The sequence below is a fragment of the Syngnathoides biaculeatus genome, chromosome 6 (genome assembly GCF_019802595.1).
Source record: "Syngnathoides biaculeatus isolate LvHL_M chromosome 6, ASM1980259v1, whole genome shotgun sequence".
In the NCBI taxonomy this organism is placed as follows: domain Eukaryota; kingdom Metazoa; phylum Chordata; class Actinopteri; order Syngnathiformes; family Syngnathidae; genus Syngnathoides; species Syngnathoides biaculeatus.
In genome coordinates, this window is record NC_084645.1 from 29126965 (window position 1) to 29145867 (window position 18903).

Below are 18903 nucleotides of genomic sequence, written 5' to 3' on the forward strand. Positions count from 1 at the left end.
CCCATTTACTGAATGGGGGTGGGGGGGCACACCCAAACACGGTCACATACAGTATATGCGTATACAATAGAGCGGTAACGTGCACAAACAGTGGAATTTCATCCGGCTTTATACGCTAATATGAATATGGTACGCCAGTGTGCGCCCGGGGGCCCTGAATATGTAGCCGGCCGTGTGTGTGTGTTTGTGTAGATGTGTGCGAGTGTGTGTGTGTGTGTGTGTGCTGAGGCGCTCTAATGCTGTGTGACTGTGGCCAGTGACTGTCAGCATAGCAGAGACATGGACGCAGCACAAGTGCCTCCTTGCATAAACGTTGGCCCCGGCGAGGATGCTCAACCTTCCTCCTCCTCTTTTGGTTCCCCGTAAAGTGCGGCGGCGGCCGAGCTCGTGACTGAACCAACTCGCGTGTCGGATCGATATCCCCCCCCATTGACACGGATTGAAAGGCCTTTTAGTCCTCCGTTTTGACTGGCAGGTGGTTGATCCACAATGTTGTGTGAAATGGGGTTCTGCATATTTAAGTCTTTTTCTCCTCGCAGGCCGTTTAAGATATTATATAGAAAGAAATTTGTGTTTTCTCAGTTTTGTTGCAGTTTGGTCCACAAAACTAGAACGAATGGTGTGTAATGCTATGCACCGGTGACGTCACCGGGCGGGGTCAAGGACGTTTCTTCTGGGTCTTGCTGTGAAAGCTGGCACATATCCAGATAATGGGTGGATTTTAAAATTGTTCTTTATTTTCTTTCTTTTTTTTCCAATAAATGTCCAAAATATATGTAATAATAATATTACTACATATTGGAGGGTTTATTGTACATGTGAATTTTGGACAAAGTCCTCCTTTAATAACCATTTGCTTTCCAGGCGACCGATTGGGTGGCTCCACAATGTTGTGTTCCTTGTCTGGAGATCTATGTAGTTTATTTGTTAGTCCCCGTCTGCCTCAGATATTATATTATGCAAAGACGACGTCTGAAAAAATAAACGGGATTCAAGTAGCTCCGATGGTCGTTCCACATTGTTGTGTGCATTGGTGTTTCTTTTCCAAAGGAGCTAATTCGTGACGCCCACAGTTTGCTCTTGCCAGGGGGTAATGGGGTAATATTTACCATTCCGGGTACACTGATGTGTTAGCTATGTTTTTGTAACGGTCAAACTAAGTGACGTGGAGACGACGTCTTTAATGATTAGTCTGCCAATGGTGTCGCACCACAATGTTGTGTGTGATCATGTTTGGAGGCTACACAATTTATTTCACTTGGTCTGCCTCAACTCTTGCAGTATATTATTTGATGACAGTGTTTTTAATGGGGTCCCTCAAAGGTCAGTCCTTGGACCTCTCCTGTTCAGCCTGTATATGCTACCCATGGGTCATATTCTTCAAAACTTTAATTTTGACAACCATAGCTATGCAGATGACACAAAGTTATATCTAGCAGTGTCTCCAGATGACGACAGTTCAATTGAGGTATTGTGCCACTGTCTAAATCAGATAACTGGATGAGCCAGAATTTTCTTCAACTAAATCACAACAAAACTGAGACAATTGTTTTTGGCAATAAAGAAAAGAGAATTGCTGCCATTAAACACCTGGACTCTCTATCTTTAAAAACCAAAGACCGAATCCAAAACCATGGTGTCCTGATTGATTCCGACCTGACTTTCGACAATCATATCAAATCAATCACAAAAACTGCCTTCTACCATCTGAAGAACATATCTGGAGTGAAGTCTTGTATGTGCTACGCAGACCAGGAAAAGCTCATCCGTGCTTTTCTCTCAAGTAGACTTGACTACTGTAATGGTCTTCTGACTGGACTCCCCAAAAAGAGTATTAACTAAGTATTACAGCTTGCATTCCGACCAAAACAAGCGGTCAGGGCATATAATGCCAATCCTAAAGTCCTTCCACAGGCTACCAGTCAGGTTTAGAATTGATTTGAAAGTTCTGCTACTGGTCTATAAATCTCTAAATGATTTAGGTCCTGAACACACGAAAGAAATGCTTACGGAAAACAAACCCAGTGGAGCTCTGAAATCGACTGACTCGAGTCAAATAGTGGAGCGCAGAGTCCAAAGCAAACATGGTGAAGCAGCATTTAGCGATAATGCTGCAAAAAAATGGAATTAGTTGCCAACAGAGGTGACGTCAGCCCCTACTGTGAATGTTTTAAAATCCAGGTTGAAAACTCTTTTTTTTTTTTTCTCATGCTTTTTAGAATATATCCACTTTTTGATCACATTACTTTTTCTACTTCTTCTTTTTAAATATTTTGTTTGTAATTTTTATTATTTTTATGTCGTTTTAAATATTTTATCTCTTTGTTTTCAAATCCCTTTAATCATGTAAAGCACATTGAATTACCTCGTGTATGGAACGCGCTATACAAATAAATTTGCTCTGCTTTGCTTTAATGACCGTTAGACTTCTAGTAGACCGATGACGTTGCTCCACAATGTTGTGTGCATCCATTTTTATACTGTAGCAACTTTCTCAATCCCAGTCTTCTTTGGAACTGGCTTTATGTGGATATCTTTTCGATGAGTACAATGAACCCTCATTATGATGATAAATGATTTAGATCTACTTGTAACAGGTGAAAATGCACAGTAAAGAGTAAAATAAATAAAATAATTAAATACAATTTAAGTTATATCGCTCCCTACACATTTGAACTCATTAAAATCTCCAAAGCACATTTGCCAAAATCATCCATCCTTTATTCTTGTTTTGTATAATTTCACCCAATGAAAGTCTTCATGCTTATTGCTAACATTATATGAAATGCCATAGACGGGCTAACTGAAATTAGCATCAGTGTTATGGTAATTGGAAAACATCAAACAGCTGTTAGTTTAATTAACCCAAGATAGGGATAGGAGCAGCGACAACTCAAGGAGTACCAAAGGCGCCTGTTTAGGCCTACTGCAAAAGCGGCGTAAAAGATGATCGCCACACGATATGCTCGTTCTCAAACCTTGGTCACCGTGACATCATTTCCTCACACTTTGCAAGACAAGCACCGCTCCAGTACAGTAGCGTCGGCGCGAATGCTAATGAAATGTCACTTTAGTGCCGGATGTTCGCCTCGCTCTGCTTTTTCCACCAGCGCGCCGTCCTCGCGCTCAGGGAAAAAGAAAACACAGAGAACCCCACCCCACCCCCGAGGGACGGGAGACGCTCGCGTGTCAATATTATCGAGCGTCCTCACTCGATAAGGACATTCCGCCGCACTCTAACCTCCTTTTTCCCTCTCCCACCTACGCAAACAACAGCCTTGCCCTCCCGTCCTCAACCCCTCGACGCTCTCTCCCTCCATCCGCCGTCCGCTGACATGTCATCGCACTGCGAGGCAAACTTCTAGTGACATTTAATTAGGGAGTTTTCCCGCCACGTGGGAGAACACGCTCTCAAGTCGTCAGCATGAAGTTGTCACTGTCGAAATGTTCCGGTTAAACTCTTCTCTCAGTCTCGTCGTCCTCTCCGCAGTCTGCGTGCTGTACACTCAGGGGATAGCGAACAGGGAATGGAGAGAGGTGAGTCACAAATCTGATTTTTTTTTTTTTTTTTAGTATAAAATGGTGGCTGGTGACTGCTTTGAGACACTAACAAAAGGAATAAGATTGTTGTTTTCACAGTTTTTTTTTTTTGTGCCACAGGAGGATCAAACGTTTCTTCTGGTGTTTTGCTGTCAACAAATGTATTATGCATCACACACGGGAAGGCTCCCAAATGCCAGCGCGCAGGTTAACGCGAGACTTTGATGCCTTCTAATGGGCAAAGTCCGTATTAGTGTAATTGTGTCCCAGTGGGGATGCGTCGGCGCTACGGTCGCTGGCTACCGGCGTCATTAAAGATCTTTTTTTTTTTTTTGCGCACGGGAGTCTTTTAGATGAACACGTTTTTATAACAATGCTTGAGAGCTGAATACTGATGGGAAAATGAAATTACTTTTTTTTTCATTTGCAATTTTAAAAACGTTTTAATTTTTCAAAATTGTTCATTTTTGATGATATAAATGTATATATATTTATATATTTTTTCTTGAATAGTTGTAAAAAAATTATTTTGATTTTTGTGATTGATGTTTTAGTTTTTTTAATTTTTGAAAATGTGTACATTTATTTCAAAAAGAATTTTCAATTTTGTTTTATACAACAGTATTTGCATCAGTTCTGTCTGAAAAACACACGTTGGCTCACAACATCAACTATCTCCCGCTTGCAATGGCGTCCATCCTTTTGTCCATTCCAAAGACACAGAGTAGTTCTTCTCTCCCCCCCCCCCAAAAAAAAAAAAAAAACATGGCCTCCTCGGCCATTAGGCTGATCCACTAGCACTTTACAAATGAATGGAATATTAATGTGGAAGTTTCTACCTAATGAGCCCTAGTGGACGACGAGTGGCCTCTCTGCAAGGCATCTCAGCAAATCTCATTTTGTATTCTTAAAGGCTGATGCTCTCGGTGGTTTGGGAGAAATAGTGGAGTTTTTCACACCAACCCTAATTTAGCTAGTGACTCCTGAAGGCCTCTTTGCGCTCACGTGGTCGCATGGTCGACAGTAGAGCTCGTGGACGTGACGTCACCATTTTCACAGCGCCATATTGCCGGTCAAACAGAGCTGCTCGACATTGTGGGAGACAATTGAACCGGAGGAGAATATTTACGATACCCGAGACCCGATGTGCTGTTGGTTGTCACGACAGACGAGACAGATATTCAAAGAGATCATTCTATGGAATAAAAGATGGAAAAAAACAGAAAATATCGATGGATTTCGGCAATTAAACATGATGGATAGTGCCTAACCAAAATACACACACGCCTGTGTGGCAATCACTTCATTTCAGGTAGGAATTATTCTTCTCACGCTCAAATTACCCAAAAGTATTTATAATGCCAAGTTGGCTCATTTGAGAACAATGCGTATTCAAAAAAAAAATGGTTTACAGAGGTTAAGTGCGGCCGCAATTGCTTCCATGTACGTTCCATGGAGACGACTCCGTCCTCTTTTTTTTCAAATCATAGTTAATGAATGTGAGTTTGTGTAAAACCAGGGGGCATTTATTTAAATATTGGTATTTGTATTAAATACAAGCAGAAAAGATCGATGGATTCCAGCAAAGGTGTGGCCGAACATGCTTCCGAGTTCACGAGCCGTCAAAACTGTCGCTATGTGGGATTTGTTCCTGATTGAGAACAGATCCAGGAACAAAGTATTTGTATGCGTCGAGACTTTTATACACTTTCAAGCTTTTCCGTGTAAGTCTCGACGACTTACTCACCAGATCCACGTGTATATAGCCAGTTGTCCAAGACAAGCGGAAGCGAATTAACAGTCCAATTTCTTATCGCCGAAAACATCGACTTCGGTATTAAATACGGTGATCTATGCCGAGTTCGTCAAATTTTCCCCACGTACCGTCATTTATTTTCACCTTCTAAATGTCTGACGGTATCTGACAAGACTCTGGGCGTCGCGCTACAAGACGTATTTCCGTGTCGTCTCCAACAGACTTCGCATTGAGCAATGCTTAGCTTGACCGGGAGAATGGCGAGGTAAACAACAGTCACGTGATTTTATGACGTAGGTGCACGAGCTCTATACCCGCATTGTATCGCGGAACCTATGCACCTCTTTGTGGCTTACAGCACGTCAAAAATGTTTCTGCGTGGAGAAAGCCCGAAGATAAACTTTGGTGATTGACCCATTTTAGTCGCATGCTGTGATGATGAGCTTATTGTTCCTCCCTGCTCCACATCCCACCTACGCCACCACTTTCTTAATTGATTTTGCAGGATAATTAAATGTATCATCTGGTTATTTAGGTCAATTTGTTCTAGCAGACACTTCAACGGTCCCCATTGTTGTTGCTTTGTTCCTCGTTTTGGGAAGGAAATTAAAAACAGCGACCGGAAATGACCAAAAAGTGCAGAGGAATCCCCACCCAGTAGCATCCTAGCTAACACCAGCCGTAGCGACGTCTCAGATTTGGGGAAGAACTGCGGCACATTTCCAAACGAGGTGGGACTGCATCATGGATCGGCTCTGAGCCCCTTCCTGTTCGCTGTGGTAATGGATAGGTTGACAGGTGACGTTAGACTGGAATCCCGTTGGACCATGATGTTCGCAGATGATATTGTGATCTGCAGTGAAAGCAGGGAGCAGGTGGAAGAACAATTAGAAAGATGGAGGTATGCACTGGAAATTAGAGGAATGAAGATTAGCCAAAGTAAAACAGAATATAAGTGCGTGAATGAGAGGGGCGGAGGAGGAAGAGTGAAGCTCCAGGGAGAAGAGATGGCGAGGGTGGACGACTTCAAATACTTGGGGTCAACTATACAGAGCAACGGTGAGTGTGGTAAAGAAGAGAAGAAACAGGTCCAAGCGGGGCGGAACAGTCGCCGGAAGGTGTCTGGTGTTCTATGTGACAGAAGAGTCTCCGCCGGGATGAAGGGCAAAGTTTATAAAACAGTGGCGAGGCCGGCCGTGATGTAAGGATAAGAGACAACAGGAAGAAGAACTAGAGGTGGCAGAAATGAAGATGAGGTTCTCGCTCGGAGTGAGGAGGTTGGATAGGATTAGAAATGAGGTCATTTGAGGGACAGCCGAAGTTGGATGCTTTGGAGACAAGATTCGAGAGAGCAGACTTCAGTGGTTTGGACATGTCCAGAGGAGAGAGAGTGAGTATGTTGGTAGAAGGGTGCTGAGGATGGAGCTCCCAGGCAAAAGAGCGAGAGGAAGACCAAAGAGAAGGTTTATGGATGTGGTGAGGGAAGACACGAGGGCAGTTGGGTGTTAAAGAAGAAGATGCAGGAGATAGGCTTGGATGGAAAAAGATGTCACGCTGTGGCGACCCCCTAACGGGACAAGCCGATAGGAAAAGAAGAAGATGTGTGAGTTGCGCTCGTGTATACGGTAAAGACAAACTATGTACATGGGGTAGCCGCAGTGACGTCAGCGCAGTTGCTGCCCACGAGAGTGTAAAGAGGCCTTGAGCATTGTTGGATGAAGGGATGAAGCCAGTTTTGTCTTCTTTTTAATTCCTCAATTTAAATAATTTTAGGGTTAGGGTTTAAATAATAATAAAAAAATATTCTAATTTCAGACACTCAGACTTTTCTTTGTAACTTGAAACATTCTGCTGTCCCGATTCATTCAATTTAGAGTGTCCCATTTAGCCAGTGGAAAAATATAAAAAAAAAAATATATATTCCCAGTATATTTGATGTGATGTATTTTTCTTCAAAATGACAGTTTGGCAGGACAGAAGTGATCGACAACACGCTGAACCCCGACTTCGTGCGCAAGTTCATCCTGGACTATTTTTTTGAGGAGAGGCAGAACCTCCGGTTTGACCTGTGAGTTAACCATCGATTTGCGTGTGTGCGTGCGCCGCTTTCCATGCATCGGAGCAAAAGCTAAGCGTGAAATATTCATGCCGGGCGCGGGCAGGGAGATGTACGTTATTCCGCCTTTTAAATAAAAGACACATTTTCTTGTCACTTTTTTTTTTTTTTTCCCCGAGCAGCGTTCTCATTCCGCTTGGTTGAACTTGGAGAGGGAAAAATAAGTCGGTTTGACTTGAAGGCGTTTTGTGGAGACGCTGATGGGAATGCTGGGGTGTCTGTCGGGGGCCGGGGGGGGGCTTAACTCAACATTAGCCTCGTCATAACTAAACCAAATGGAGGGAAAAAGTACAAAACAAAACAATGTAAATGTTTTAAAAATGTAAATGCAAATCTTTTTTTTTTCGAGTACGAACTTGAACTTTTAACCGGCAGCATCTTAAAACACCTTAAAAAAAACAAGACAATTAAAACAATTCAAAAATTAGATGCAAAGAAATAAAATCTACAAAATGTGACATTTTAAGAATTAAATATGATGAAAATTAAAAATTGTTTTATCAGATGAGGTAGGCTGCAGCTTACCTGCCAATATAGATGTGTGGATTGTATTAATAATTTATTGTTTAAATAAAGAACATCTCAATGATAATATTGGGGTGTTTGAATATTAATTCACTTAATTTTGTAACTATTTTTGGTTTTGAATGTACATTCAACATATACATGTTTAACCATTGAATAATACAATGAATAATTCATCATTTTTTTATCACTTTTGTGACAGTGTGTTAAATGGTCAAAACAAATGAAATTATTTAAAAGCTGATTTTCTCTTTCATTTTTTTATCATATATATATATATATATATATATATATATAATTTACAAAAATTTTTAGATAAAAATGACATATTTTTTAAGTATTTGCCATAGATAAAAATGTCTGTTTATTATTTATTATCAGCATCAGGATTGGGAAGCACATTCATTTTCTATCACTTTTGTGATAGCGTGTTAAATCACCAAAACAAGTGAAACTATTTAAAAGCTGATTTTCTGTTTCATTTTTTTATAATATATATTTATAAAATTTTGGATTTTTTTAAGTATTTGTCATCGATAAAAACATTTGTTTATTATCAGCATCAGGATTGGGAATCACGTTCTTAAACGTTCAAATGGCTTTATGGAATGCATTTATCGCACACTATTGAGACAATTTTAGGTTACAAGTAATAGGACAACCAAAAACCCGCGCTGAGGTGCCAGGTGGGCATTTTAGTGCTACTAGTAAGGTCCAGGAGGCTACTAGTGTGTGACACATGGCTGCTAGTTTTCCCTGGTGGTGTTACTAGTGCATCTTGGTCATTTACTAGTCAGGTTCAATTGCATATTAAGAGGCCCAACAAAAGTGGTAGTTGTGGAAAACCATTTCTCGTCAGATACTAGTGCGCCCTAGTGAGGACATAGTCTACTAGTACGTGGACCAATCCTGGATATCAAGGCTGGCACACTTGCGGATTTTTTTGCAGCTTCTATTTTGTCATTAATCATGAAAGGAGCTACGAGCACACACCCCCACCCACCTCCGAAAAGCCAGCCCCCCCCCCCCGCATCCCCCAATAAGAGGGCAGACGGCACAGGAAGCGGAATCCTATCTGGCGCAGTGCCGAGTGATGTCATCCACAAATTTGTGCTCGCAAGGCGCTGCGGGATATCCGTGTGTGTGTGTGGTCAAATCAACATCCATCCATCATGTTGTTGTTTTTAATGCTCTTTCTCTCTGAGGCGCGCACACACACACACACACACACACACACACATACACTTGTCGGTGTGTCTCATTATGAAACAGGATCACATGAATGATTCATGAGGCGTTCAGAGTGACAGAGGTGAACGGTGCCGCCAGCACGCACACACACACAAGCATCTCCCAAATGTTACCCCTTCTAAGGTTTCCATCACTGTCACAAGAACGGTTGAAATGTTGTAAAATGGCGTTAAACTACAGTAAAAGCCTTGGTTCTCGAACGTCCCCGTTTTGCAACGAATCGCGTTTCGAACAGAAATTTTGAGATTTTTTTTTTAGCTTCTGTTTTCGAACGAAAATCGGTACTCGAACGCGTGCTGACCCACCCTCGACGCGTTTTGTTGTTGTCTATTCGAATGCCCCCTGAAAAGAAATCCAGAAAATTAAAAATATATAAAATATAAAAATTAAAATTTAAAAAAAAAATAAAATATATATATATATCTCCTGCATAACGCAGCCTCTGTACACAGATGTGTCCCGGTAGTTTTTCTTCTCACCTCATTCTCATCATCTCGTATTAACCCCCAATTATGGCTCCAAAGAAATTATTTTATTATATAAAATATTTAAACTATACATGTATTTCTACTATGTAGTTTATTATCAGGAAAAGCTAAAAAAAAATGCTTTAAAAGGTCTAATTTTTTAGGCTTGGAACGCATGATTTCTTTTTTCATTCATTGCAATGGGAAACATCGATTCGGTTTTCGAACGATTCACTTTTCGAACCGTTTTCTGGAACGGATATGGTCGAGAATCGAGGCATCACTGTATATTTAAACGTTATTTATTCCCCATACAGAATAATGTCATTTTTGGAATATTCGACTTTAAAAAAGTGAAATTTGGTAGCCATGTGATGATTGCTATTTGCAGATGACATTTTGTTTCTTTGCTGCCATGTTTGAATTGTGTTGATTTGACATGGGTCGGGCTAAATTGCGAAACGCTTCAGTTTTTGGGGTGTCTGGGCTGAGCGAAACAGTAAAATCTGATTGGTCAACTCTAATCTTGCGTCTCCACTTTGCTCAGGTACGACTTGGACTGCAAAAGTGACAACCTCTCCAAACACGTAAGTGTCTCGATTTGTTTTAGCGCTGTACTACGGAGCCCCTAAAGGGACAAGTGTGTGACACATGCCTACTAGTTTGGCCGAGTGGTGTTCCTAGTGCATCTTGGTAATTTACTAGTCAGGTCCAATTCCATTTTAAGAGGCCAAAAAAGTGGTGTCAGTTGTGGAAAACCATTTCTCGTCAGATACTAGTGGGTCCAAGCAAGGGCAAAGAGCATACTAGTATACAACAACGACCAAAAAAAGTGACTCACGTTTTCTCATTGTATGAGAAACAACTTAACCCCACCCCCAATACCTTTAGGGCACGGGTGTCAAACTCAAGGCCCGTGGGCCAGATCTGGCCCGCCACATGATTTTATGTGGCCCGCGAAGCCAAATCTACAGTATCAATTTCTATGTTATTGTAAACATCTGTACCAAAATTTCAAGTTGTCATATATCATAAATGATAAAGTTGAGATATTACAAATCATTTTGGTGTGACCAAACGTGAATAGTTGAAAAACACATTACCCTTGATTTCTGATTCCAAAACTGGTTCATAAATTGATGTGAATATGATGAGATGACGAAATATTTATGTTCCACAGTCATAACGGCCCTCTGAGGGAAACCAGAACAACAACGTGGCCCACAAGAAAAATAAGTTTGACACCCCTGCTTTAGGGGCTCTGTAGAATTGATTATAAAAATCACCAAATTACTAAAATAGAAAATTTTAAATACATGCATGTCCTTAACAGCTAATCTATTAAAAAAATATGACAGAAAAAATTGTTACATCCACATAAAATGATGAGACAATGAAGGTAAAGTACATAAAAATGAAGCAGATTTGGAGAAGCATACTTTTTATTGTACTGTATGTTGATCATTTTTTTAAAAGCTAAATTCTGAGATACATTTTGTTTATTTCCATATCACTAGAATGTACTCCAACACTCGGCGATCCGGCACACGCTTCCACCTCCCCTCAGCTCTCCCCGGCCGATAGCGGCACCCCCTCAGACCCTCGCCCGTATTCCATTACCCACGATGCCCCGGGGCTCCATCCGAGCGCCGGCGCGAAGGCCGAGGACGCTCGAATGCGTCCCGCCGGCGCCGCGGATGTGTGGGATCGCGGAACCGGCACGTGGCCCCATTGTCGACCGAGGCGCCCCCATCCAGTTGCCCGGCTATAAATAACGCGCTCGTCGTCGTCGTCAAAAAAAGATGTTTTTCATAAAAGCTCACAAGTACAGTAACTCAAGTCGTTCCAGCCCGTGCGCTTTGTTTGCCGCGGGCTAAACATGCTGACGGAACACGCACTTACGTGCTACTTGATATGGATTTCCCTTCCGCCATATTTTCGACACGACTTTTATCTTGTTTATTTTACGATTAATTGTTGAAACAGGCGTGGCACAATCATTATTGTTCATGCTACACATCATGTCGCTGCACTTTGATGAAAAACTAATGTTTTCATTAACTTGTTTGGGAGCTGAATTAACATTTTGAAATATTTACTTTACGGTTAATCACGTGGAAATATAAGTAAAAAAAAATTGTACAGTGTAAACTTGATTTAACAGACTAATGGAAGGGAGGGGTCATCAATTATAAAATTAATAAATACAATTCTAAAAATATAAAATGGTTAAATTGAGCACTTTTTGTAAATTAAAACCGATTCCCAAATTTTTTTTAACTTATTTTGTAGCCTAAAAACACCAATTACAGTACAGTAAAAACAATTATTGTAGATGAATATTTAAAAAAAATGCACTGGAAGTTATTTCTTTTTAGTTCCAATTCCAACATCCGTTAAATCTAAGATTTCAATCCACTTGCATTTAAATTGGGAAATTACACTGAAATAAATATACATTTATTCATTTATCATTTTTACCATTTTCTGGATCAAACTCTTTCTTTCGATTCGTCGCTCGCCGACGACTCTACGGAAAATCGCGATAGCCGCGGTGGGACGCATCGCAGTGGACTTCCGCCGTGCGTTTACACTCGAACACGATTTACGAGCATCTCCGCTTGGGAAAGGTCGCAGCTTTTTTTTTTTTTTTTTTTTTGGTCATGATTCTTCCTCATGGAGAGGAGGAGGAGGAGGAGGACCTCGCAGCGTTGGGGGCTCCGTTTTTCTGGCGAGCATCTTCGGAGCAGATTTGCGCCTGCAGGATTTGAACACGCGCGCCCGCGTACGTATAAATCATTGCACAACAGACTTGAAGCCAACCCTCTTGTGGGGAGGCCCTCCGGACACGGGCAAGGACACCACTCGCGGGCCTCCTCTCCTCTCCTCTCAGTCCTTGGTCTTCATGTCGAAACTAGCACGTTGCATTCAATAATACTGGGAAATTGAAGGCCTCCGACAAGGAAAAGCTCATTCAGCAGCCATCTCGATTCCATCCAACTCGAGTCCTCACGCGGGTCGCTGAAATAGATGAAGTCTATCCGTGCTGACTTTGAGTACACCCGAGACTGGTCGTCAGTACGGAAAGTATTCAGACCCCCTCCCCCCTGAATTTTTTTTACTCCGTTATATTGCAGCCATATTCTAAAATCATTTACGTCAATTTTTTCCCCCTCAGTGTACACAGAGCCCCCATATTGAGAGAAACTGTTTGGATTTTGTGCCCTTGCAGGATTTCCTAGGGCAGGCGTTTTGCACGCTGGGCGAGATCGTGGGCTCGCTGGGAAGCCGCTTGGAGAAAGCCTTGATGTGAGTCGCATGAGCAGAATATTTACTAGTACACGATAGTGGTACTTTGATCAACCGAAGTTCCAAACCTGTCTATTAAAAAAAAAAAAAAAAAAAAAAAGTCCATATTGAAATGCCTTCAATCCATTCCGGTCCTTCCATTCATCCAGTGTATTGTACAGAAACATATTAGAGGAGAATATACCACAATTCCCGGTTTACTTAGCGCTAACCAAGTACATTTGTAAAGGAAATACCATTTGGTACATACAAACGCCGCAGCTGCGTAAAAGGCGCAAGTGCCCGCATTGAAACACGAGATATTTACAAAGACGGTACACAGAAACAGTTTAACACTAGCATAGCGTTAACGCTAGTGCTAACGTCACGCTAACGCTAATGCAATCTCTAGAGTGGCGCTAACGCTAGTGCTAACGTAGCGCTAACGCTAGTCCTATCGCCGGCTGCGCTAGCGCTAACAGGGCCGGTTAAAATAAAACTTACTGGTAAATATCACTCAGACACGCCAGTAACACAGCAGCAACACGCTGGCACAGCGCGAACAGGGTCGGTAAAAGTCACTTCCTCTGGACATAACCGCTCTCATTCTTACCTTTTCTGCTCAAGTGCCCCCTTGCGGCCGTTAGAAAAAAATGCACAACTTAGCCACATCACCGCATAAACCGGAGAGTTGAAAGTGTATGAAAAAAGTCCCGGATTGTAGGCCAGAAATTACGGTACAGTTTTATTAAGTCTAATTAGCAATGTAGGGGGGCATTTTATCATTTTTTACCGGCTATCATGTTAATTTCAAAGTTAATCGCTTAGCATTTGGCTAGTCACTAAAAATTATACTGCCATTATTAGCACTCACGCTAAATTAAATAGCTAATATCGGCTAGTAAGCAGGTGTGAAACCATAGTTTACTGTCTACAGTTAGTTAAGTACTAACTAAGAGTTACCCAGCTCTTTTCAACTCACACATTAAATATTTAGCCAGCTATTATCAACTTCAAAAAACCATTTACCAGTTTGCCAGCTATTATTAGCTAGCATGCTAGCATCAACTTAGGACAGTAAAACCTAAACAGATATGCGACTTTGCCAGCTAGCTTTTTTTTTATCCATTCGTGTGCTTCAATGGCTCCAGCTAGGATATCGTCAGACACGAAACCTGGTGATTTCCCATGTTTTTGAAACACAGCACAAAAGGACGAAAGAAAATGGAGGACTAAAACATGTCCCGCGATGCTAAGTTGTCATGTTGTGACGTGTTGCAGCGGGATTCCTGGGAAGAAATGCGGAACTTTGATCGTGAGAGCCGAAGAGCTGAGCAACTGCCGGGTGAGACCCACGAACAGCCTACGTGTCCTAAATGCACCACAGGGAGAGCATTTGTCAGTACCCCCAACACACAAGTGTCCTACTTGTTATAAATGCGACGTACTTATAATATAGACACACAAATGTCCTAAGGGTCACGAACGAACCACAGAGATTCTCTTTCACTGGATGCTCTGACTCACAAACATCCTGCGTGTCATAAATGCACCACAAAGAACATTTGTCCATCCTGACACAAAAGCATCTTACTCTCCTAAATGCACCACAAAATATTTGTCAACACCACATGCCCCAGCACAGAAACGTCCTATGTCCTAAATGCACCACACTGAGAGCTTTTGTTAGTCAATAGACGCTCCGACACATAAATGTCCTTCATGACCCGAACGCAACACAGAGATACTGTTTGTTTGTCAGTAGATGCTCCCAACGAGGCTAAAATTAGAAGGCGAGTGTCCAAAAGTGGACTTTCTAAAAATAGCTCCTCAGTGCTGCTTCTGCCACATCACAGCAAAAGATGGAGAAATGATGATGTCAGCATTTACATTGTTTTTTTTTTTTTAATTATTTTTTTTAGCGCTGTTGAGCTTTACTAGACATTCTGTATTATGTTTCAGATGCATTCAACATTGATGTTGCGTCGAGGTTCATGTGCTACTTGGTCTTGTTGCCATAGGTAACAGGAGTCCCTCGAGTGCAAATTGTTTTAATCAAGAAATAGCAATTATACTTACATTGTAGAATAATATGTTTTTTTTTTTTTAAATCATGCGACATACATTGTTTAATATTTATGTTAAGCTGTACTGTTGAAGAAATATTTTGGAAAGGGAAACAAAAAATTCTAATTAAAATAGGAATTAAAAAAATAATCATAAAATCTAAATAAATAAAATTTAATCTACAAAGCAGCAGTGTACTGCCAAATCTTGATTTTTGCGACATTTTCTGTGATTTCATTCATCATAGTTTTATTTGAAAAATTACACCAATTTTTCTTTGCATTTTTTTAAATGTATTTAGTTTTACTGAATTTATTTTCTTTCAAATCCAAGAAGCAAAAAAAAACTTATTTTGCAATAAGGTAAAAATATTTTTTTTAAGTTTTATCAAAAATGAAATGTATTTACTTAAAAATACTTGTCAATGTAAAAAATGTTAAATGTATGTTTTTTTCTTTCTAATCTTTATGATTTTGGAACTTTATTTTTAATGAAAATTGAGGTTTTTTTTCCTCAAACGGGGGATGAAGACGTCACTGCAAAAAATGTTTTTACTTGCCCTGATCAATAGTCTAAACTGCAAATATAACGAGAGACTTTTCCAAAACTCAGGATTATTTGAAACTCATCATCTAGTAATAGTTTGCTAATTAGATTTGCTGATAATAAAACCGGACTTTAAAGTGCACATATATATGCAAGGATGACTGCGTAACTTTCACAAACCACCCAGGCTAAACTTGGTTCCTCCCCGACATGCAAAGCTCGTCTCCCAGGCGAAACGAAGCGTCTCTTGGCATCTTCGAGCAAGCGCAAACACGCAAATCGGTCAGTTGAGGTGAATTTGAGGTGGGTTTTAATATTTGAAATGAGAAAGAAATTCTTCTCACAACAGAATCAATAAAAAAAAAATGAATCATGCCGTAGCCGCACTGTGATTGATGAATGACTCCAAAACAGTTGTAAAACAAAGTCAAATGGAAAGTCTTCTCGGTGTGTCTCATCATCATTTGTCACCACGGCAGCTGTCACACTGTGCGTGTCTGTGTTGTGTGTGTGTGTGTGTGTGTGTTGGACGCTGGCAGGAGTCGGTCATGCTGCAGTTCTGCGGCAACAAATTGGACAAGAAGGATTTCTTTGGCAAGTCGGACCCTTTCCTCGTCTTCTACCGCAGTAACGAAGACGGATCGTGAGTTGACAAGCTGCCGCTCGCCTCCTCCGCCGCCGCTGCCGTTGTTGTTCCTCCGACTAAAACAAAATACAGACACGCACGCGTATAGACGGCGATTGTTCACGCTCCAGAAAGCCGCCACGTACACTCTATAAGCACTAAATGTGTTGTTCTTATATAATCCTCAAGGCTGGATGTACATATTTATGTGGAATATGCATCATGCAAACATGGGGGGGCGGGGACACACACACGCACACACCAATTAGCCCTTTAAGTAGCCCTTTAAATCAATAATTTAAAAAAAAGTAATGAGAAATCTTCCATATTGTGAATAATGTAAAATAGATATTTTTAATAAGATAAAATATGAAATAATGAAAACAAAAGTTTTAATCTTGATATTGAGTCATAAAAATTACATTAAATAATACATAATATAGTGAGTGTAAAAATTGTATTCATTTTACAAATATAAATTAAGTACAAAAAGTATCACAGAAACTATAAGTCAATCAGAGTAGCATGAAATAAATATACGATCTAAACTAACTATTTCAATACTATACTAATAATATAAAATAATACCAATGAAACTGTAAATCCAGATTTAAATCAATGATGATGATGATGAAATCAATCAATCAAATCAATAACACAAAATATTGGATATTTTGAGTAGTAGTAGTCGTAGTAATAGTACAAAATTGTAACCTGATTTAAAAACTATGCTGTAGACTTTATAATGATAATGTTAAATTGTGTATAGTTTTGTATTTTTTAGTTTTAGATTCATATTAATGTGGAATGTAGTGTTAGACTATTGGTGCATCCATCCATTTTCTTAGCCGCTTATCCTCACGAGGGTCGTGGGGAGTGCTGGAGCCTGTCAACAGGCAGGAGGCGGGGTACACCCTGAACTGGTCGCCAGCAGGGCATAGAGACAGCCACACTCACAATCACACCTTGGGGCAATTTAGAGTGTCCAATTAATGTGTTCATGTGCAAGCCTGATTAGGGACAACTAGCACAAGCTCTAAACCCTCTGTACACCACGCCAGTTGCAAATTTTGCCCTGTAACCATCTTAAACAGCTTTGACCCTATTCAGATAAAGTCATGTTATTATTCGATCATAACGAAGAAATGGACACATCTCGCCCGACTCCGAGTTTCAGCCGGTGCAACGTCGCAACAAAAAATTCCCATTAGGAAAGTATTCGGTTCGAGGGTCAAACTGTTGCCTTTGTAAAAAGCTTTCCAAAACATAAAAGGCAAAGTGCTAACATGCCAGCAGTTTGCCCTGCGGCGAAAGCGGGCCCGCCACTTAACTTAGCCCGCTTTTGTCCGGCTTTTTGGGTCCGCTGAGGCGACCTGTGAATGCTACGCCAAGGCACACACAGAACCTAACAAGTGTGTGCTTGTGTGTGCGTGTCAGGTTCACCATTTGCCACAAGACTGAGGTGGTGAAGAACACTCTGGATCCCGTGTGGCAGGCTTTCAAGATTCCTGTCAGGGCGCTCTGCAACGGCGACTACGACCGGTACGCCCGCCGCTTTTCAACTCGTGATATTGCACCGACGCAAAAAGGGCGCTCGAGTTCAATGTTCTAGTGCATTAGTTCTCCAATTCCTCACACCAACTACTGCCTCAAAAAAAAAAACACGTTAATCATAAAATACAATTCCAAAACCACATAAGTCAAGGTTGTAGTTCTAAAAAGCACTTTTATTTCATCTGGTGTCAAACTCAAGGCCTGGGGGCCAGATCTGTCCCAAAAATCTGTATAAAAATATATAATATAATAAAATACCAACATTTCAAATTGTCATCTATCTATCTATCCATCCATTTTCTTAGCCGCTTATCCTCACAAGGGTCGCGGGTGATTGCTGGAGCCTATCCCAGCTGCCAACGGGCTGGAGGCAGGGTACACCCTGAACTGCTTGCCAGCCAATCGCAGGGCACATAGAGACAAACAGCAGCACTCCCAATCACACCTCAGGGCAATTTAGAGTGTCCAATTAATGTTGCATGTTTTGGTGATTCGGGAGGAAACCGGAGCACCCGGAGAAATCCCACGGAGGCACGGGGAGAACTTGCAAACTCCACACAGGCGGGTCCGGGATTGAACCCGGGACCTCAGAGCTGTCAGGCCAATGCTTTACCAGCTGTTCCACCGTGCCGCCAATTGTCATATATCATAAATGAGCAAGTTGAGATATTACAAGCATTTTTGTGTGAGCAAACGTAAATAGTTTAAAAACACATTACCCTTGATTTCTAACTCCAAAACTAGTTCATAAATTGATGACAGAAAAATGATGACTAAATAATTTTGTTTCACAGTCATAACGGCCCTCTGAGGGAAACTGGAAAACAATGTGGCCCGCAAGAAAATGAGTTTAACACCCCTGATTTAAATTAAATTAAATACACCTGAACTGTGTTTTAAAAAAAAAATTCTTACTGTACATACAGGAAAAAAAAAAAACTGTACTGGATTTTCCCCAAAAAAATTGTGCATACCCCCACATTGCTTGCCGAGAACAGTGACGATATTTTTCTGTATGGAACTTTTCGTAACTACTTAGAATTGAATGAGTCAGTGAGATGCAATGAATTTCTATCTTCTTTAGTCTGATGAGTCTTTTCGGGTCTGCGGGCAAGCGCAATCCATTATAATAAGAATGTAGGTGTCGTATATTTAATTTAGATCTACA

At 40.9% G+C, this 18903-nt stretch overlaps 1 protein-coding gene across 1 annotated transcript in view; it reads left to right on the forward strand.

Annotated features, from left to right (window-relative positions):
- Positions 1–18903, forward strand: part of LOC133502362 (copine-8-like) — a 60459-nt gene that overhangs the window by 16483 nt on the left and 25073 nt on the right. Inside the window, exons 4-10 of the mRNA XM_061823075.1 lie at positions 3491–3537; positions 7261–7364; positions 10203–10242; positions 12888–12964; positions 14225–14288; positions 16096–16199; positions 17619–17723. Coding sequence (XP_061679059.1) covers positions 3491–3537; positions 7261–7364; positions 10203–10242; positions 12888–12964; positions 14225–14288; positions 16096–16199; positions 17619–17723 — 541 coding nt within the window. The remainder of the gene's footprint in view (positions 1–3490; positions 3538–7260; positions 7365–10202; positions 10243–12887; positions 12965–14224; positions 14289–16095; positions 16200–17618; positions 17724–18903) is intronic.